This window comes from Lonchura striata, chromosome 15 (genome assembly GCF_050655825.1).
Source record: "Lonchura striata isolate lonStrDom1 chromosome 15, ASM5065582v1, whole genome shotgun sequence".
NCBI lineage: Eukaryota > Metazoa > Chordata > Aves > Passeriformes > Estrildidae > Lonchura > Lonchura striata.
Genome location: NC_140717.1, coordinates 9,420,049 through 9,442,294, shown reverse-complemented (window position 1 = coordinate 9,442,294; position 22,246 = coordinate 9,420,049). Strand labels below are relative to the sequence as shown.

At 42.1% G+C, this 22,246-nt stretch overlaps 1 protein-coding gene across 36 annotated transcripts in view; it reads left to right on the top strand.

Moving 5' to 3' along the window:
• The window catches only part of ARVCF (ARVCF delta catenin family member), a 249,299-nt gene extending 230,752 nt beyond the window's left edge, over positions 1–18,547 (top strand). For 29 of the 36 annotated variants that reach the window (XM_085592675.1, XM_085592682.1, XM_085592674.1 and 26 more), the window contains 8 exons: positions 690–840; positions 2,196–2,388; positions 3,556–3,667; positions 4,262–4,352; positions 5,386–5,439; positions 9,981–10,072; positions 11,887–12,000; positions 13,373–18,547. In XM_085592675.1, coding sequence (XP_085448801.1) covers positions 690–840; positions 2,196–2,388; positions 3,556–3,667; positions 4,262–4,352; positions 5,386–5,439; positions 9,981–10,072; positions 11,887–11,988 — 795 coding nt within the window. In that variant the 3' untranslated portion in view covers positions 11,989–12,000; positions 13,373–18,547. The other 7 variants (XM_085592685.1, XM_085592686.1, XM_085592702.1 and 4 more) reach the window with 2 other exon arrangements.
• The last annotated feature ends 3,699 nt before the right edge of the window (positions 18,548–22,246 follow it).

Below are 22,246 nucleotides of genomic sequence, written 5' to 3'. Positions count from 1 at the left end.
TGTCCATTCAGAAAAGCCTAGTATTAGATAGTTATGCATTCTGAATACTTAATTTGTTGGATTGACAGTTTGCTGAGGAAACTGCACTCCAGAGTGTCCTCTAATGCCCTCTGTGAAGCATCCCCAGTGCTGGTAAGGCAGTTCTCTCAAAGATTTGCCTGATCACTTCTAGAACTGTTCAGCAAAGTGGGACTGATAGCAGCCTGAGGGTTGACAGGGTGGTGTTTCACAGCTGCCTTGAGTGCAGCTTATTTTAAATAATACAGGCTTGTTTGAAAAACAATCATGAAACAGAATAAAACCATGAAATTGGAGGAGGAGCAAGATAACAGATACTTTAGATGCTTTACTGTTTCTTCCAAGTGACCTCTTTTTTCTTAATCCAGAGGGATGTGTTTCCACACGAAGGTGTGTACAGAACAGATGCTGGCAGATGATGCTCCTTCCTTCTGTTCCTGCCCTCTTTCCCCAGAAGCTATAGCATGAACTCATGCACCCTTTCTTCCTTGGTTCTTGGTGAACTTGAATGAAGGATTAAGGCAATGGGATCAGCACGCACAACCTAAGTGGTCTTTGCAGTGAAAAAAATAGATTACAGCACTGAAGGAAATGCCAGGGGCAAGGAAAGAGCAGGTGTATGAACTCACAATAGTTGAAGTTGTTTCTTTCCCCTTGTGTGTCCCAACCAGTGGTCCACGTACATCCGTGCGACGGTGCGGAAGGAGAGGGGGCTGCCGGTGCTCGTGGAGCTGCTCCAGTCCGACTCGGACAAGGTCGTGAGGGCTGTGTCCATTGCCCTGAGAAACCTTTCCATGGATCGTCGCAATAAAGATCTCATAGGTATCTTCTGAACTTCTCGAACCAGCCTGGCATCTTGGAGACCCTTGAGAGACCTCATGTTTTCTTTCCCTTGTGCTGAGGATTTGTTCTCTGTGCAGTTTCCATCCATGAGATCTGGGGTTGCCCTGTAGCTGCCAAGTGGGGAGCTGTCAGCTGAGAATGTATTTCCAGCCCACTCAAACAAGCTGTGGCTTGAAGGAGATCTCTAACTTGGGAGTACCATTAGGTGTACACTTCAGCAGGAGAGAAGTGTGTGTAGATGTGCAGAGGGCTGGATGGGCTAAGAGGTTTCTTGTCTTTCCTTAGCTCTGGCTGGTATGGGACTTGTGCTCATAAGATGTTGCTCCTTAGGCCTGCCTGCTACTCCAGTTAGAGTGGGAATATGGCCTCTGTCAAGCTGAGCTAACCCGGGGAAGTGCAGGGAACTCTAAAGTTGTACCTTCGGTTTCTTTGCTTCCTTCTTCCTTTCTCATCATTTTGCTTGGTGGGTACTTGCAGAAGCTGGACACTAAACAACTTGGTATTCTTGAAGCTGGTGTTCAGCAAGGCTCTGGCTCCTATCCAAAGTGGTAAATAACATCCACCTGCCCATAAGCTGGAATCTTGAAAGATTCAGCTGAGATGAGTTTTCCTCTAGATGACTTCTGTATTTTACTAAGGTATTTGTTTAAAGTAACCTTGTCAGGCCAGGAAGTGCTGGTGACATGTTTAGAGCCATCATTGAAGTTGATACTGGCAAAAGTAAAGTGGGATTCTACCTTAATGTGTCATGTTTTCATTTTAATAGTTCAGAGGTGTAGCCAGGCAAATGGTACAGATGGATACCTGGGAATGCTAAAGTCCAGATTCCCTGTTTTTTCTCAACTACTATACATGGAGAAGGCTAACTGAACCCAGGAGGGAACACTTTCTTACCTTTGTTGGAGAAGGTTAATAAATGTATGGCTGCACACCTTGCCCCAGAAGGCCTATTACAAGGCTAAGTTGAGTAAACCATGTGCGTGTATTAGCATGAATACCTGGCATTAGCAGCTACTGGATGCTTTCTTGCCTCAGGCTTTGCAAAATATGATAGATGTTGGCTGTAAAATTCTCAGTAAAAATGCCTTTTTTCTCTCCTCAATACCTTTCAGAATCCATGATGAAGGACTTAATCTTAGCTTTATCAGCTGTCAATCGCCTTGAAATAATGAATGAATGATAAATACCCTGTGAAGTTACAGTCTTGTGGTTTAAAACACATGCATTATAATGGGTTTTTTTGATATAGCAAATACCATTGACTTCTATTATTCAGGCTGGGGAGCTAAAATTATTATTATGGCTCCCTAATGGTATCTCTTCCCCTTATCTAGGTAGTTATGCCATGGGTGAGCTGGTAAGAAATTTGCCCAGCAGGCAGCAGAGATCTGCAAAAAACCTGGAAGAGGACACAGTGGTTGCAGTGTTGAATACCATCCATGAAATCATTACTGACAGCTCAGAAAATGCAAGGTCTCTGATCCAGACACAGGGCATTCAGAAGCTGGTAGCTATCAGCAAGTCAAGGTAAGTGACAGTTGAAAGCAAAATGCATGAGAACTCCTTGCAAACATGAAGATGTCACTATGAACAGCAGCTTTTGCTTTGTGAAAGTATTGGAGCATGCCAACCTTTCAGAGCTGTAATTTCAACAGTTAATATAACAAAGTAAAAACAGCCAGCAGCTCTAAAAGGTACTTGATGAAAAAGGTTAATTGATAAGTCACTCCAGTCGTGTTAAGACAGGCTCTCTCCTTGTCAGAGTCATCTTAGTACCATACATACATTTACCAGGCAGCATTTGCAGTGAAACCATGATGTTTGGTTTTAGTTTGGAAGGCCTTTTTTCTGTGGTAGTGTTCCACTGCTGGAATGCCAGTGATGAAATCTGTTTCTTTCAAGTGAAATGGTTAATGATGTGTGGTAATTGTTCTGGCCAAAGGGCTGATGGTGGTAATTTGAAGTGACAAATTTTCTTCCATTTAAAAAATCTGTTCTGACTGCTATAGAGGAAACTTGGTTTTGTGTGGTTCATGTAGTTAGATGTTGTAGGTGTGTTTGCTGCAAACTTCTGGGAGAGTGGCTGAAGCAGCCTTCTTGGGTTGTATTATTATAAAATATGAGAGCCACGAAAAATCTAGGCCTGTTTTATGTTATAAAAGGTGTCTATGTACTGACTTAGTAAGGAATAGATAAAATTCCATTTTCAATTTAAAAACAGCTTACTTTTTTTGCTGACGGAAATTACTGTGTAAGGTATTTTAAACCATGGGAGCAGCTCCACTGAATTGTGAGGAATAAATACACATTGGGATAAAGGTTTGAAAAGTGACTTAGAACATATTTTTGGTTGGGTTTTTTTTTTCCCCTGTATAAATCCAAGCAGAATGGAATCTATCTGTTCTTTTTAATGACAGCTACAAGACAGAAGTGTCACCATGGCCTCTGACCTGACCTGACAGTGCTTGTCCAGCAATACATGTGAAAACACAGAAATGTGCAAAATTCATAACATTTCAATTCCTGGTTTTTGTCAGAAAATAGCTGTAGATATTGAGAAGAATCACTGAATGATTTCACATATATCCCATTACTTATAGGTTGAAATAATAGCTGTGTGGCATATTAGGTATTAACATACAAATAGTCGGACATTGCTTGATACTTAAACTGTAATTTTATCTTGCAAATCAGCCAGTCTCCCAGAGAAACAAAAGCAGCATCTCACATTCTTCAGATGATCTGGAGCTATAAAGAACTACGAAACGCCCTTCAGAAGGATGGATGGAACAAGTCACACTTTCAGGTAAAGATCTTAAACAAGTTCTGGAAATGCCTGAGTGGAGATGTCCGTACTTAGGCCAGTCTTGCAGTCTGTGGAGCTTCGTTTTCACTTCTGTTCTTCCAGGTCAGAGCACAGTGGATTGTCTCCTACTCAGTCACAGCAGCCTGCATAGAGTTGCTGGCTGGGCTCTGCTGTGGTCTGTGGAATGTAGCTCTTTAGGGGAGTTTGCCATCCTGTACAGCACAAATGCCCCGATTTACTGGTGGAGGAATTAGCATGTTAGCATGTCTTGTCTTAGTTGTGTCTCCTTTGAAATGTTCTGTACAGCAGCCTAGGGCAGCCACCTCTGCTTGACATGCAGCCTCCTCCCCTTTCCTTGTGGAAGGCTTCTGCTCCTTTCACAGGGCAACAGTGCTGCCATTGAGAAAACAGGGAGAAAACTCCTCCATCAAATCTATGTGAAAATAAAAAGTACTCCAGTTCCATATCATCAACAGAAGGGCAGCTTAAGCACATTCCATAATCTCTCTCTGTGCTCTTGGTTCATTTATTTTTATTGTTCTGTTTCCATGAGTAGCAATATTGTGTGGTGTTTGTGTGGTTTTTGTCTTGTAGTCTGTTTCTGCAGCTCCAAAGGGCTCCAAAGGTACTGCTGGCAGGTCTGGCTATGACGACAGCACTTTGCCTCTGGTGGATAAAAGTCAAGGTCAGTTCTTATCTTTATCACTTGTCATATAGTGCTTTACTGGGTTTCTGGATTTGCTGTGACTGTGTTACAGCACAAGGGAGTAAAAGTGTATTATTCATATGTGATTTTTACCCCACAGTTTCAAAATAATCACTCCCTATTACCTGGAGATGGATAGAATTTCTTCCCCTACAAATGTACACTACTGATACTGTTTTCTCAACTTGGATGCAATGTTATCAGTTAAATCTTCCTGCAGGTGGGGTTAACCTTACCCCTACTCTTTACTGGGGTCTTTTTCTTTTTTAAATAAATGTGCCCATTTTGGCACAGCCTCTTCCTCTACCATGCAGGGCTTTTTTATTGCATATGAGCTTATTCAAGCTCCATCTAATCCTGTCTGTGCTTTTTCATGAGGCACAGCCACACTAGTGTAGCACCAGCTTTGATTTCACCATGATTGCTGTGTCTCTGAGCTTGGCTCTGGTTGGTAAGACCAGGATTTGCCTGGTGCACTTTCTCTGATGTTACTGCAGAAACAACAGCCCCACACTGCCCCGCCTGTTTCCACCTTCCCTGGCACATTATGCAGACAGAGAATGATTTGGGTCAGCTTGCTGATGTGACAAAAAACTTATTTTCATTGTGGATTAGTTTTCTGTTGGCTCGGCAGGCTGCTGGATTGGCTGGTGTGCCATAAGAAGCTGCACCCTTACTTATTTTCCTGCTCTTTTATTCTGGAGAGACCAAAGAGAAGCTTGTTAATCATGGCAGTTAGTCCAGAGAAGAACTGTAGTTAGTGTTGGAGAGAGAAAGCCCTGTATTACAGTGCCAAAGCAGAAAATACATGGATTACACGTGCTATCTGGAGAATTTAATTCAGACTTCCCTTTCTGAATGGATAACAATTGAATAGTTTGGGAATTTTTTTTACAATCATCTCTGCATTCAGTACTTTATCGACCTCTCTGGTTTTGTGACTAATTCAAAACTACCAGATTTTGAGAAAAGCAAATGTACCTCAGGTTGTTCCAATGCTTCTGTTTTCTAGATAATGAGAAGTCTGGGAGTCGTGATATGATACCTATGGATGAACTTGGCCCAGGTAAATTCAGTCATAGATCAAACTCTCTGTCTGTTCCAATAGAGCACACTGTCACTCACAGGAAAGTTCAACTATTTCTCTAGGAGATATTATTTCAGATGGATAAAGCTGACATTTAAAACAGAACATTACCTCACAAATATTGGTTGTCATCTTTTTTTTTTCTTTGTATACATGTGGAGTGTGCACACCAATCTCCCCCACTACTTTATGCTTATAATGGAGGTACACTGACCCAGCTTTCATTCTGCTCTTTGGTCCTGAGGCAGCTGCATTCCCTATTACAGATCTGGAAGTCTCTGGGATTCAGAAAGAGTTGAAAATCTACTTCCATGTACTGCTTGTGTTTAAATCTGTTCTGCCTTTGTTTTTGTAGGTAAAATCAAAAATAGGTTAGTGTGTGATATTCATGATTCTACTTTCCATTTACCTGTATCTAAATGAGCCTGGCTTTTCCTGTAGACTAAGAAGAGCCACTGACTGTCAGTGATGCTTTTGAGACTGATAAGCTCTGTAGTGTTAAACTTTTTAGAGTTTTTTTTTTCCTTTACCAAGGTAGATAAAGGTGCTGTGTGGTCTCTTGAGAATTTGCACCTATTTAAATGCACCTATATGAATGCCTCCAGAGCAAACAGTTTGGTACACTGCTATTAGTGACTGTGACTGAATAAAATAGAAACTTAGAGCCAAGAAAAAGCCAAGCATGTTCAGAAAGTAAAAGAACAGGTATCTATTACCTTTTGTATTCTTGGAAAAATGAGATGCCACCTGCCATGAATCAACTGTCCATATGTATTTTGCCTTAGGGAACACTGAAACATTTGTTCTCACAATGGAAGGAAATCTCTTCAGAGAGGATTGCCTGGCAGGAATAGCTGTGTGCTGGCAGGTGCTGCAGAATGGGCAGTGCTGCTTGTTTATAGTCTCAGTATTAATTGCTGCCTTATGCTCTCAGGAGTTACTGGTACAGCCCTGAGTACAAAACAAAATGCAAATTTACAGCATATGTACAGCATCAGGCAGATTCTCTAGGCCATGCTGTTCTCCAGTCTTTTTATCAGCTTTAGAAGATGAGATCTGTCAAGTTTTCCTGATCCCAGCTTTTGAGTGCTTTTTACTTCCAATATGACTATGACTTCGTGCTATTTCAGAGGTTAGCTGAAAAGAGACTAACTTAATTTATCCAGTTTACTATCCTTAATTCCAGGGAACTGGAATAACAGCATTTCATCTCTTTTCTTCAGGATCTTCCAAATGCTGCATGTTTTTTGTCTTTTGGGCATATTAATCTGAGAAGGCTGCTCTGGACTATATTTTCAGATTTTGACTTCATAATGGACTTTTGTGTTCTGGAATTTTTGTTCTTTTTCCTCTCTGGAATGAACTTGGTCCTTCCAGCCCAATGTTCATCCCCTGCAGAGTACATACATACGAGACTGATGGTTCCAGAGCATCCCCACCTTCTGCCCCTCCTCTGTGGGCTTTTCTCACCAGTGTTTGGACTGTCCTGGTGCCAGGGCTTTTGCTATTAACCCACATTGGCTCTGCTTCAAGATCACAAAAAGAAAACTGCTGTTGCTGTTTCAGCTTCTTTCCTAATGGTGTAGGGGTCATCCTTCTCAACAGAGGAAATCACTCTGCTGTCATTGGGGAGGCAGCAGGATACGTTCCCCATCAGCTAGCAGCAGTCAAACCCCTGCTGTGTGGGGCATGGAACAGCCTGGGTAGGGTGTGGATGTGCTGGGAGATGAAGAAACCCCATATTAGAATTCACCATGGGATGATCAGTCTGTCAGGCATCCCCAGCTCCAGGCAGGCTGGAGAGCAGCAGTGCCACTGTCACCGTGTGCCTGGGGCCCTGCCCCAGAGCTGTCTGCAGGGGCAGCAGAACAGTGATCTCCAGCGTGTGCCAAGTCCTCCAGAGCTCTGTGTGTGCCTTAGTTAACCTGCAGGCACTCAGGAGTGCTTGGGAGGTGAAATTGTTCAGACCAGAGACACAGAGTTCAAATGCCATTGTCCTCCACGCCCGTCTTCAGGCATGACTTTTCCTTTCTCCTCCTGTTTTTTGATGGGTTTAGAGGTTTGATCTTTTTTAAGTTGAGAGCTGTGTGAGGGCACAGATGGACTGACACTGGCAGGCATGTATTTGGTCCTGTAATCTGTAATTACATAAAAATGTTGCTGTAGAGTGAGGGGGGGAGATAGAGAAGCAATAGAGACAGCAGCAAGCAGGATGCTGAGAGAGAAGAGTAAACAAGCCAAGGATGGGGCATTCCTCTGTTGACAAAATTCCAAAGTAACTTTTGGCTATACAAGGGATTGTATTAAGTCAAAATAATTCCACCTTGGAGCAGCAATATATGTATAGATCTTTATGCCACAGAAGCATTAATTCTAATTGAATCTGAAACATGGGAGAAGCAGTATTTCTAACTTCTTGCAGAGCCATGGTTCTCAGGGCAGTGAGGTATTACTTCGCCTCTTTCAAGATATTTCTCATTTCATTTTATCAAATCATGAACTTCCTATCTCTGCTGCTGCTTATCTTGACAGAGGCATAGCACAGTGTGTGGGTTTTGGACACGTGTCCTGCAGGTCTGTGTGCAGGCCAGGGGCCCACAGGACAAAATGCAAAATATGCTGGAGTTCAGATGCAAAGAGCAAAGTTCTTGAGTGTTCTTTGTTGTCAGATTACTGCTAGTGCAAAACTGGGATTTTCCTCTTGCTGATGTGTCCTGGCTAAGAGTGGGAGTTTTAATTTTTTTTGTAGTATTAAAGATATGTTTTGGTTTTTTATTTTTTAGAGTTTACTAATGATCTTGCTCCCTGGGAAGTATCACAGCTGCCATCCTTCACTTAGTGGCTGTTGCTTTCTGGAGTAATTTAAAGGTTTCCATTGTGTCTTGACAATTCCTTTTGGAAGTGTTTGTCAATCATCTGTAATGATGACACTACAAAAATGCAAAGTGATCCATTACATCCTTGTGAGTACAGTTACCATGAGATTGTAAAAAGCTACCACCCAGTTGCTGCAAGTTGGATTTTCTGTTTTTCCATCACTCAACACATACATTTGTGAAGATTTTGTCCTAACTAAATGATGAATCTGTAGATTAGGACATAGCCTACTAGCAGTGTTCGTGCCTGTCATTTGGAAGAGAATTATCAGTCGTGCATTCTCCACAAGTGCTGACTGGGTAGCTGGGTGCAGCGGGTTTTTTACTTTTTTTGTTTAAAAGGAATTCGTAAGAATGTCAGGCATCTTGATTGTCAACAACTAATTGTAAGTTAAGTGCTGTGTAGCAAATTATGCATTATGATCTGTGAACTATATGTATAACTCCAGAATTTTTTAGTTATTTTTGGTCAGCGTGGTTAAATCATCTCTTACTGCCCTTGATGTCAAAAATACATCCTGCCTCAGGTGCTTGTTTGCTGGTCTGTGTGCACTTGGGTTTCAGGCACACAGAACACTGCAGTTTTTCTGAGTCTGACCTGGCACTGTGTGCAGTTGTCATGTGGGCAAACAGTGCCACGAGAAGCCCACAAATACATCACTCACTTTTACTTAATAGCCTGTAACAAGGCAAGTAATAAACCAAGAGAGAGGCATTTTGACAGTTTATGTAAAACTTTTCATGGCATTCTAAAAACACAGTTTTTCAGGACAAGAAAACATTAATGATCCCTCAATTACGTAGGGGAAAACAAAAGCCTACAGGGAGGTATAAATTCGGGTCTCATTTACTCCAGATTACAATGCTGTCAAAGCAGAGCAGGCAAGGATCTATTTGTCACTGATAATGGGGGAAATTTGATGCATCACAAAAATAAATTAAGTTTTGCATTGTCTGACAATGATTCAAAGCAAAGGTTCTGAAGAATTACAGCTATTTCTTTATAAAACCCTCTCATAGTTTTCTTCCTTGTGTTCATCATGCTTTCATGCTGTTCCTTAGTTGTCAGGAGGAAAAGCACCAACAGGTGCTGCTTCTTAATGAAAGACAACCCAAGCACAGCAGGGTTTGCATTGAGATTTCTTCCAACTCGATAGGCCCTTTTTCTCAGTGCTCTGATGGGGACTCTTCCAGATTATTGTCAAATCCTGCTAGTAGTCAGGCTCAGGAAAAGTGGGAACAGGCTGCAGAGCATTCAGAGAATGAACACAGCCAATTAATCAGGCTACTAAGCAAGGAACACAGGATTTGGGCTGAATTTGGAGCTCATTAGCCACAGGGCATGAGATGACAACTTGCTCCTTTCCTTGGGCACACTAAAAAGTGCAGCAGACTGGGATGAAAACAGTGCTGCTTGCTAATGAGTGCCAGCATCTGGCAGTGCTATAAAAAGAAGGTTTCTCTGTTTGTTTTTAGCTAGTAAAAATGAAATTTCAGAGCTGGAGCACATGAGAAGCAGGCTGCCGGCATCTTTGGGTTGTGGTGGTTTTTTTGGTTCTTCCTTTGCTGAAGAATTCTGCTTGCATCAGCTCTGTTTCTGCTCTTGTTTTTGCTTCATGCCTGACTGTTGTGTTTTCTCCTCAGATGGATATTCCACCATTGACCACCGAGACAAGGAGCGCAAGTACAAGACCAGTGATAACACAGGAGATGCTTCTGAGAAGGAGCCTTTGAAAGTGAGCTCCCTCTTACTGCTGAGTGCTAGTTAGTGCCTTGGGAAGAAAGGAGTCCAGTGTCCTCAGCCACAAATACAGCATAGTCACTCACCAGGGGGCTGTATAAAGGACCTTTTTTTAGTTCACATGAAGACATTATTTTTTAATTTAGCACTTGGCTAACTGGAAATAAAAACAAAATGTTGCTTTCCAGTGCAGGAGCAAGTGCAGTAGTTGCTATACTCTTGTAAATGGATGAGGTTGTAAAGATGGGAAGTGTCTGTTCTCTTGCCCTTGTCCAGGCAGCATTCCCTGGCCCTGATCTGTGTAACTGTGCTCAGACTTTGTTCTGACAAGTCTCTTCAGATTGTCATGCTGCTTTATTGTCTTCACCATGAGAAATAGGTGTGATCTTGTGTGTCCATGTCCAGCAGTGTGATGAATAGTACTCGTTTCTACAACATTTATTCACAGTCCTGATGATGGTGGACTGTGGCTGTGGGCCAGGGAGGTGGAGAGCAAAGAGACATGCACAGTTATGTGTGTCTTCTAAATACAAATTTAGACTACTTCCTAATTAAAAATAATTCTTAGTTTATGAGGCTTTTTGTATTATGAGCTGTGTGCAAGTGTGGCTCAGTAGGCTCTATGTAATTTCTGTTGCACTTCTGTTCTTTTCAGAGTAAAAACTCTGTTAATGCTGTGGCCACCAGTTCTCCCTGGCCTTAACACAAGCTTGGGTTTTCCCCTGAGGGAGTAATTTCAAGAAGGAAAATGAGGATTCATTGAAATAAGAGTCAGTGGTAGGAGCCACTATTGCTAGCCTGCAGAAGGCTGTCCTTAATAACCTTCAGTACAGTGTTGCTAATACCAGAATATCCAGGTGATTCATGTTGAGGAGAAACAGTTAAAATTCAGTCAGCTGAAAGGCAAACCCACCATCATTGAACAGGGAAATAAAAAAAACAAGATTTGGATAAAAATACTTCCATGAATGATAGACCAGGAAGACTGCACCAACTTGTCTGTTTTAACTTGCCTAGTCAGGCTTCTCCTGCTGTGTTCCACCTTTCCAAGAAGGTACACCCCAGAGAGTGGCTTCAATCTGCCTGGACTTTTTTTAAGCTGATTACTGAAGTACTACTATGTGTCCCTCTCCTCCAACTGGCAAGAGATGGTCCTGCTTGAGCTAGTATCAGTCAAATAAACTTCCGAGTTCCCTCATCACAGTTCTAGTACATTTTTTGCAAGGATGCAGCAGGAATGGATGCAGTAAATTATTTAAGAATGTTGATCAATAGGAACTTGGCAAAAAATGTCTTTTTAATGAAAATAGGATAAGAGGAAAATTACCAAATATTTGTTATTTTTTCTACTCAAAATTCATTAAAGTGGTCCAATGCAACCCTTAAATCACATCAAACAGCCCTACCTTCAGTGTATGACTGAAGTGAAGCCAGAGTTCAGCAAGTGGCTGCTTTGCTTTCAGAGAAGGAGAGAAAAAGCATTTCACCTCAATAGTGTGTGACCCGTAGCCTGTGCTGCCTCTTGGTTCTGAGCACCTGGGGTTAGCCAGAATCCAGGCTATTCTACACAGAAATGTGGCTGTGGGGGTTGTGGCTCGTGAGCTGTCTGAAAGCTCAAGGGAGGCTGGGAATCCAGGGAACTGTGGCCTTCTGGCTGTTGCAGATGCTTTTGTCAGTATTGTGCCTTTGCTGATTTTGTTTCTTCCTCTACCACTAATTTTCCCTTGTGCTACTTTAAGCTGACTTGTTTGGTGGTTTTGTTTGATTAATCCGCTCTGTTTTGCTTTAACTCCTCACCCTGTGCTGCAGAATGACACAAATAGGAAAAACATTAACAGGAGTAACAGGGCTTCGGTGAATCTGGTGGATGCCCGTGACATTAAACCCCAGCCTGTTGACTCCTGGGTCTAATTTGCATGCATGGTAGGTCCTTTTAATGGTAATTGGGGCTAGTGAATAACTTTCTCTTGTGCATGATCTGTGTAGCTGTGGGATCTCTTCAAATCTAACTGCTAACTTACAAATAGATGAAAGCGCATTTGGAAGAAAAAGTGGTGTTTATACTATTCAGTGTATCTTTAATGGAATGCAATCAAACACCACTGTTTGATTAAAAATAACCTGTCAAATAACAAGGCAGAAAATTAATATTGTGAATGATTAGTTGTCAGCTGAAATGTGAAATATTTCTGCTGTTAGGCCATGGGAATGAATTTGAGTAGTGTGTTCCTGCTTCCAACCATTTTTCTCCCTCAATGCTCATTATAAGGATTAGCCTGAGACTCAAGAAAAAACATTCCCTTGACTATTTTTGGATGTTCCCTAAGGTTCCCACGAATTACAGCAGGAAAGCTGCTGACTGTACACAAGTTATTTTGCAAGGAGAAATTATATTGGTGCACAATAAACAGTGACCCCCAACTCCCACTTTTATTTTTTTCATTATTGTGTGTCACTAAAGAAAGATGCCTTTTTGTTGTGTTCTAGTTGTCCGCCTTTGCCATGTGCCAAGTTCCTCAGTAATGTCACCGGCCTTTCTTCGCTCCTGCCACTGCTAATCTGTGTCCTGCTGTCTTGCTTGAGTTACCCCGGTGATACCTTCTGGCACTGTCAGAGGATGCTGTGTTTGGAACAGCAGGTGTTGTGCCCCTGGCTATGACTAAAGGAAAATTTCAGTGACTGTCATGAAGGCACTGAGCAGCTTTCCCATCAGAGTGGGCAAGAGACTTTAAAGGCCCAAATTCCAAACCATGAACTTCCAAATTCCAAACCCCATAATTCTACATGGAAATCCCTTTCATTAGTGGGAGAGAAAACTCCTGTATATTTTTGGGTAGGGGTGCTTGATAATTTTTCCTCTCCTTCCTTTCAGTGTAGTAGAGATGCAAGGTGTTAGCAGATGGTTTCTGTTTCTGGTTGGAAGCACCTGCCCAGAGGAGGCTTTCAGCATTCTGAGCTGTCCCAGAGCAGATCCTGGCACCACTGGCCTCCCTTGGCTCTCAGCACTGTGTGATCAGCCATGGTGGCTCAGGCACAGGACTAGCATCAGTGTGCCTGTGGTGCCTGCCTCACTCCTGCACTCTGCTCTGAGCAGCGGAGCCCTACAGGTGGGGTCCTGACTTTGAAAAATGAAGTCTGTCTCTCTTTGGAGTTGTTTTCTCCCAGACATGCCCTTCAAGGAACCCATGTGTTGGCATAGGTTGACATTTTTAGTCACTGTCCTACCACAAGGTGATGGAGATCACCAGGGCCGTGCTAATGACTGGTACTAATCAGTTCTGACTTTATTTTGCAGGGCTAAAGTCCAACCACATTTTCTTTAATTGAGGGGGGAGAAACAAACATTGAATCGACCCAGCGGATCTCATCAGTCACCACTGCCATTCAGACTGGGAGGGCTGCAGGTCCCAGGAGGGCGTGGGGAGCGAACCCACCCGAGTGCCATCGCCCGGAGCACGATGCCTTACAGCGAGACACTCTGCTGCTTAACTCCCTGACATTCCCACCAGAAACAGCCACCACCTCCCCCTCCCTCCCTCCCACTCCTGCAAGAAGAAAAGCAAGAAAAGAGAATCCAAGCTTCCATGTAGCTGGCTGCATTCTTAGGTGACTCTTACGTGTGGATGGTGCCAAGTTGGAGAAGCGCACATCATGCAGAGCTTCAGAGCGAGAGAGGAACTGCGGGGTATTTGAAATGATACCGTAGGTGTAGCCATGAGGAGAATAGCACTTTCATGGTTTGGGGTTCATTGTTTTGGTTTTTGTTTGGGGGATTTCTTTTGAACTGTGACTCAACATTTTTGAAGGTTTTCTGAGAAATGTTTCGGTTTTCTTTATTATTCCCACAGAAGGTGCGGGAATGTTGAGTGGGTTTATTTGATTTCAATGAAGGGAGAAAATGCAGAACAAAAACTGTTGAACGCTAGTTAAATTAACTGGAGAGTGGATGACAAAATTGATGCAAGCTGTATAATCTGCTTTTAGAGTAAGCTATATCAATCACAGTGCTATATTATCATTATAATCTGGTGTACAATACTTCTGCCTTTTGAATTCTGTAATGTCGCTGTTTTTATTTCTACATAATGAAAAGCAGTTTATGGAAGGTTTCAGTGTCCCTGGTTCAGAAATATGTGCTGGGAAATGGAGTTGGCTGGCTTTTTATTTTCATGTTCTCAAAGATTGCAATAAGAAGCTTTTACATGTTAAATGTATCATTGTTGCATTGATGATGAACTACTTTTGCCATAGCTGTTAAGACATTGAAGGAAATAGCTTTTTGTGGGATGTTTCATTTTGAACACACTATAAATTTGAGATGGGTCTGTCACTTACGTTTGATGGTAAATTTTTCAATGTTGGATCCATGTTTGCTTTGGGTTATAGATCCTAATGAAAAATGCCACAAAGGGAGCTGGTTTGGCATTCTAAAATCATTGTCAAGGTTTCTGCGTTCCTTTGCTTTTGTTTTGAGATTGCATATTTCTTGTGGTGTGAAAATCACCCGTGTGCAGCAGCTCTCCTCCAGGATGCCAAGGCCTGCCTTCTGTAGGGGAATGTTTACCTCAAGAGAACGTACTCTGCAAATGTGGTATCTGGAAATGCCAGGAACAAAATGATTTCAGATCACTGATTTTCTCCAGGCATTGGTCAAGGGAGGGCAGCAGATGAGAATAGGAAGCAAATGTCTCAGTATCAGCATGAGAGGACTTTTGCTGATTTTACTTGGTTGCCACTGTTCTTTGATTGCCACATTTACTTTTAAACAAGCTCCTAATAACGGTGTGACTGGAAAGCACATTTTGAGTCTAGCAAACATCATTTGCGGTTTTCAGTGCCTGCCGTTCCTTTTGTAACTAAAAAGGGGAAGTATCCAACAATCTCAGCTCCCCAAAATATTACTGTAATAGTAACCATTACATTTTTTGTAAAAAAAAAATCTTAAAACTTAAAAAAAAAGCCAAGTACCAAGAGCTTTGTATCTTCTTGAAGTATATTAAAAATTTGACATGAATACATATATATAAATAAATAAAAAAGTCTATATATCTATATATATATATTGTTGTGCAGAGAATAGGTTAACAAAACCATGTAAAGTAGTTTGCAGGAGAGGGAAGCATTTGTTGATTCAGGGAAAAAGACTGATGCCAGAAGCTGTCAGTGATTTGGATGATACGTGTGCTGTTTCGCACCCTCCCTTTTTGACCCTCATCTTCCACATACATTGCAGTGTCACTTCTGGATCCTGGGGAAGGTGAAGTTGCTTGGAGCAAATCAACATAGCAAAGATTTGTTTTTTCACCTGCATGAGAGTCCTATTGGGCCAAAGATGCTCAGCGGATCAAGGGAAGCAAAGAGAGGCACCTGTGACTATCTGTGTCGGGGCAGTGTCTCTCTGTGTAGACATAAAGTGTGGCAATGAAACCAGGTACATCGTCTGACTGTATATTATATCAATGGTGCTCTTTTCATACTTGTTCTGCCAATACGTGGAGACCCTTTTAACCAAGCTACACAGAAGAGTTTTATATCACTTTTGGTTATGTACTTGGTGTATTCTTTTTGTATATGAAAGGATTTTTTTAAAAACGTTCAGTAATTAGCAATGGAACCTGCTTTGTAGCTGACTAGAACAGTGTAAGAGAAGGGCCATGCTGTCAGTCTGTCCCTGATCTACTTCAAACCATATATTTACCAAAGGAGTCTGAGAAAAAGTTCACTTAAAATAAAGACCTGACTGTTGAAAGGAGTCTCTGCTAAGACTTTGTGGTTTAGTTATTGTGCAGATATTTCAAAGCCAGCAAGAAGTTAACAGAGAAAACCACAGGAAGGAGCAAGTGAAGTGACTGGGGCCAATTATGGTCATGACTTCCAATCCTAGATATCCCATGGCTCTTATTGGGACACTACAGGGACACTTAAGAATCTGGATTGGAATCTACATTCATCTGTTTAATTAATGGGCTAAAAACACTAAGGATATTTGAGAAGCAGAGTTAGACCCCATCTCACTTCTCCCAAAAACATTTTTTGGTATTTACACTGCACCCTGAACTGTCCCTATCAGGTTAGATGGCAGTGGCTGCCCAGGTCATCGTAGCAAACTGTTCTTTGTTTTCCTGGGGGTGTTACAGCAGCCCAGCAGAGTTGTGAACTGACAACATGATTTATTGCTGCAGAAAATCAGAGGATGGTATGTCAGGAAGTTGGATACCAAGCTGATGGGCCAAGGCTTCCCCTGGGAATCATACACCAAACCCCTACCCTTCCCATGCCTTACATTGACAACTAATTTCCAAGTATGTAGCAATAACCCATCCTCAGCATTGCTGTGGGGTTTTTTCTTCTCAACTATTGTTTGGATGGTGAGGAAAGAAAACAGATTGGGGGATGACTTGTATGCGAGATTATCACCTTGTATTATCAGCCCACCTGCTGAGGTCCAAAGCAGCGTACCTTGAACCGGGTCTGGTGATTTAATGTCCTTTTTGTCTGTGGCCAGGGGCTCACTGGTGGGATGTGTGCCCACCCCTGCCCTCGCCTCTCCCCTTGTTGACACAAGTGTGACTGGCTGTTTGAGCTGTTCTGGAATGTGGGTATATGAACCCATAATTGTTGTATTTTGGCAGCAGGGACTGTATGTAAAGAAGGGAAAGTGGCAGTGTGTGTTGACTTATGCTGCAGTAGGGTCTAGAGTCTCCTGCTGAAGGGCAGGCAGTGCTTTTTAGGGCTCAGGTATGTGACCTCCTCTTTTACTGTTGACTGCACTGTGAAAACGGGGGAATCTGCCTGCAAGGGGCTGGGATAGAAGGGATTTCTGCCTGCAGAAATTGTAGTGGGAGGGATGGTTGTGAAGGAAGGAAGTGATGATGTAAGACTCTTGCTAAAGAGGAGGAGGAAATTTGATGGCCCAGTCAGAGCTGAGATAACACAGGGGAGAGGGAGACTTCTGACAGCATGTGATTACTGTAGAACCTTCTTCTCAGGAAGGTGGCTCACATATTTCCCAAGTGTTTTCACTGAGCTGTGCAAGTTGAAAAAACACTGTGTGCCAACTCCCCTGGAGAAGCATCAAGTAAGTGTGCAAGCAGTTGTGCTTTACGGCTTCCCAGGTCAGTCAGCGTGTCTGTAGAATCCGAGGAGGAGAGCAAAAGGGCAAGGCTGTAGGACATTTTGGTTCTGTCATGGATTTAAGTAGCAGTATAGCCATAAATACAACTCGAGGTGTGTTGTCAGCTTGAAATGCTTCCTAGGGAACAGCGTGGGCAGCTGTAGGTCCCAATCTTCTTTGTCTTCTGTTCTGGCATAACTGCTGCCTATCCCAGATCTGTTCTCACATGCTCAGACCTTCTGGTTCCAAATGTGCTTCTATCAGGGAAGCAAATCTGGTCCCTGTTGCCAAGATGCCCTTGGGGACTTGGAACTGACTTGCTCCAGGGACACATGAAGAAAGCCAGGGTGGCATGTCTGTTAAAGCAGTTTCCTAAGTTCATGCCAGCTCTGAGGAGCAGTTTCAGTAATGCTTTCTAGCAGCAAAGCCTTCTGCTAGGCAAAGCAGTTTTCACTCCTAGAGCAGTTCCATGAGACTGAAGGTGGTGAGTTACCTTCTGTTACCTGCCTTAAGGTTGAGCATAGGCTCAGCTACCTGTGAGAGAGGTGCACATGTCAAACCCTCAAGTAAGCAAAGCTTCAGAAGCCAAATGGGCACATAAGAGTGGTTATAGCCTCATCTGCTGAGCGACTGCTGGCTCAGTGAAACCTACTATGTGCCAATACCCTCAGCCAGCAGGTTTGTGCTGTTGGGGGGAGTTTTTGAAGGTGTTTATATAGACGTAGTTTTTTGCAAAATTTCTTTATGATGCCCCTAAAAGCTGGTGTTTCCTTATCTTTGACAGAGAAAAATCTCTGATTTATGGATACAGTAACTAACCTAGTGCATTTAAGGGGAAGATACTTGTTTCTGTTTAAAAGTTTGACATCAGGGTAGGATGATCTGAAGTGAGGAGGAAGATAGTGCAGATACTACAAGGCCTGCCAATCTGGTTCTTTCTGTTCAGAAAAAAACAAAATAACTAGACTAAGAAGCTTACTGGTAATTAGTAGCTAATGTGTTTGTAACTATCATGTGCCTTAAAATTTTCATGGTAGGAGAATTAAAAAAAAATCAACAATGTGTTTTCTGTAATAACTGCTCAACATTCTCTCTGTAGATTAGACTGGTGGGATTTTGCATTGTATTTACACTGTACTATAAATTGAAACACTTAGAATGGTTTGATTTTACAAGTATGGAGAGGGAAAAAAAAAAGGTGGATTATGCTTTTCATAGAACAAATATTACCGTGACAGAATGTATTATTATTATGATAGGATCTTTCCATAATGCAGACAAGTAGAATGCTTGTTAGAAACCAGGTATGTAGGATAACAGTTTGGTGTGTTTTCAATAAACCATGCCTGGAAAGAATACATGTGCCATTGGTTATCTTTTTGTTGCATCAGGTATCTCAAATATTCTTTGGCTTTTGCAGCAGGAGTTTTCTGTGGCAGGGGATTATTCAACCCTAGCTCAGGTCAATGCTCTGTGTCAGTGGTAATGAGAGGCAATTGAAATATCCTATAAATGAATGAAGCTGAACATTTTTGACTTGTTGCCATATACTGGAATTGTAGCATACCCCTGGACTGTAGATCATGGGGTGTTTTTTTTAATATGCAAGCATATTTCTGGGGGAAAGACATCTGCATCACTGTTCAAGGGCCAGCATGTCTGTGAGCACAGACCTTGCTGATAGCTTTTCCATTTGGAAAGTTACTAACCTTTCTCAATTGCACCATAAAATCTATGTAACTTTACAAAGATTGCAAATTTCTGAAATGTTTGTAAGAAAACCAAATTTAGCAATGTATGCAGTTTTGGTTGACATGAGAAATTGTTACTTTGAGGATGTGCCAAATAATGTACATTTTTTACTGTGGAATAGAAGAAAATTGGAATAATGAAGAGTCACCCATGTATTTAAGGTCACAACAGATATTCATTCTCTTGAGCACTGCCTTATCTGTGTTTGTGAGATCAGTGACTGGCACACCTAAACACACCATATTCACTGCCATGCCTTCATGAAGCCTGACAAAACCCGATAAATCTTCACAGAATGTTCTGCAAGGTCTTAGAGGATGGAGGTCAGGTTTTCTGAGTGAAAGGTTGATGAATCATTGCCAGTAATAGAGTTTGCCATATGAGAATTCCTGATTGTACCATTCACAGCACTGTAAGGTTTCATTTACATGCAAATGTTTGCAAGCAGAGCTTGGAAAGTCATCTCCAGCTTACCTTCCCTCCTTATTTCAGATGTTTGAAATGCGTCCCCAGGTGTTTTGTAGAATCATTTCTGGATCTGTTCTTGCAGCTGGAGGATACAGTTTCACAAGTGTTGTGAAAAGATGTGGGCTCCTAGACTTAGCATCCTGCAGCTTGGTGTTATTCTTTCACTGCAGTAAGGAATCTTTATTTTCCCTTTGTGGATGCACTAATATGGCAATGATAGCAGATGCTGTAGGTAAGGTGCTGAGCTAAAACAAATAGGTTGTTTTTACAACTGAAATTTTATAGCTGTCAATATTACTTCATTTTCAGCTTATCACAGGTTGGGCAAACAGAAGTGGTGAGGTCTACAGGTGAAAGGTTAATCTGGCAACAGTGGGCGAGAAATATCACAGCCCTCATCTGTTTCAGGTTTCAGCAGTGTCTTGGGGTAACATTCTGTCCTCAAGGGTCTCTTCCCCAGTGTCTTTCTTTGAAGATCTCTGAAGCACAGCAGTGGCAGGATCTTGTTCTGGTACAAGCTGATGGAGGATCTTTTGAAACAGGGAGGTGATTTATAATGTCATTAACCGAACTGTAGAGACAGAGGCAAAGACTGAAACTCTGGTGCTCTGTTCAATGTGTGTGTGTGCACAGCAGTCATAGCTGTTACTTGTGAGGTACCTTATAACTGATCCCTGATTGACTGCTCAGCCAAGTAAGGACACGGCACTGCCCTGCTGGTGTCACCTTGGGTGCGAGAGTTGGGATCTCAGTGGTTTCTCTATTCTTGTTGCTCTTGTGGGGATTTCTGTATGTTTCATTCACTGCATTTAGTGTTTGACTCTTTGCTCAGAATTCTCCAGTGAGCTGCTTTTCACTTCCTCATGCCAGTGGGAGGAGGCAGTGGCTCCTGTACCCTGCTCTGTACTCAGACAAGTAAATTCCAATGGAAGGATCACTTCCATGGGTGCTGTTATGCAAAAGTCAGTATTGCTAGGTTTGATTCCCTCTTAAATTCTCCTTCTTTCTTGTACACCAGATTGGTTCAATATTTTGAAAGACACCATCATGTCCCTTTGAGGTAACAAAGAGGCTCTGGCAGAAACCAAACTTCACTCTCATGTACTGCCTGAACCACTAAGGCAACCTAGACAGTAACTGTCATCTGGACAGTAGGTGTAAATCACCAGTATTTGGTGAGATCATCCATTTCTGACATGAGCTGTGAGAATTTGCAGAGATATATGTATGTTGTTTTGTGAATTTTGGAATGCATTAGAAAGCATTTTAGAATGCTCCCCTTGAGACCTTTCTATCAGTGGTCCACTCTCATGGGCATTCCTTAAAACACATGCTGCACATGCACCATTCCATACACAGTTTGTGCAGGCATTGGTTGTGTCTTCTGTCATAGGCTGATGTTGCAGTAACACTCAGTAGTTTTTTAAAATTTTGAATTAGAAGATCCACTGTCTGCCTTCTCCCAGAATTCACAGTGTGACTTTATTTTGAAAAGTGCCTCTTTTCCCTGGGAGATTTCACATTTATGCGTCAGTGACTCCAGATCATATTTGCTCAACTGACCAAAAGCCTTTTTCCTAATTGTCAGTCATGCAAACTGAGTCAGGCTTTTTTCTTTTCATCCCTTGCCACCAATAATTAAGAGAATTTCAAAAATGTAGTGGAGTGGAAAAATTTTTCTTACATGCAGAATTCTGCAAATATTCTGATAGTACATACATTGTGTTTATTTTTACAATTTGTCATTTAGAAGATGCTTTCTATTGAATTACCTTTTTATACTAAAAGATGGCTGTTATATTTGCCACATGTATTACAAATACATTATTCACTACTGCATTTTTTGAAATACCCACTCCACAGGTTCCCATCTTTCCTAATCTTCTTGACAGTCTCTTGAACAGTAATTTTGGCCATTATTCTGATCCTCTCTTGTAAAGTGCAGAAGAGTCTACCTGTTTACTCTTACTCATCCTCCTGAGACTGGTTTGCTCATCAGCCTGTGTGATGTGCCCTGCTGTGACAGGAGTGTCTATTGGGTGCAAAGGTGTTTTGGGCTAAACACAAGTGAGGATTCTTAGGAGTCGAGGCTTAAGGTGTACAGACAAATTTCCTGGTCCACTGTATGTATCCAGATTTTCCAGTCTTCTCTAGAAACTTGTATATGCCAGTAGGTGTGCTTGAAGATTATTTTGCATTGCAAATTTTGCAAAAATTGCTTCCAGCCACCTGAAGGACTTTGGTCCAATGACTTGGAGTTGAGCAGAATACCAAGAGGACGTGCTGCTGAGCAATGTTACAGAACTAATCACTGATTTACAGTGGTGTTAGATGGAGGTGTTAGAACTCAGTGTTGGCTCTACACAGAACAGCACAGCAGAGTCACCTGAGGGTACTTCTGCATAATCTAACCCAGTACAGGAAATCCTGTGTCTTTCATGATATGACAGAGTTACCTTGTCAGGAAAACTCTGATAGTGTTGCCTTCTCCTATCCCTGTGAAATGCACACTACAAACTGGCTGGGTCACCATGGTTGTTTGGTCCATTTCTAAACTGCCTCTATCACTTTAGCCTGCTCTAGTTTTCTCTTGGTGATCCTCTGCTTACTGGTGTCCTGGAGGTGGATTTTCTGCAGCACACAGGCCAGGGGAGGGCTATACAAGGAAGAAACTCATAACAGGCTTGAAAGAATTCATACTGGGAAAGACAAGAATGGTTGTCCTTGATTTTCACTCTGATTTTCAACTGTTGGATCTTTCTGTGGCTGTTTCATGTCTGGAAGCATCACGTGCAGTACAGAATTCATTGGAAAAAATGAAAGTCATGCCCCTGC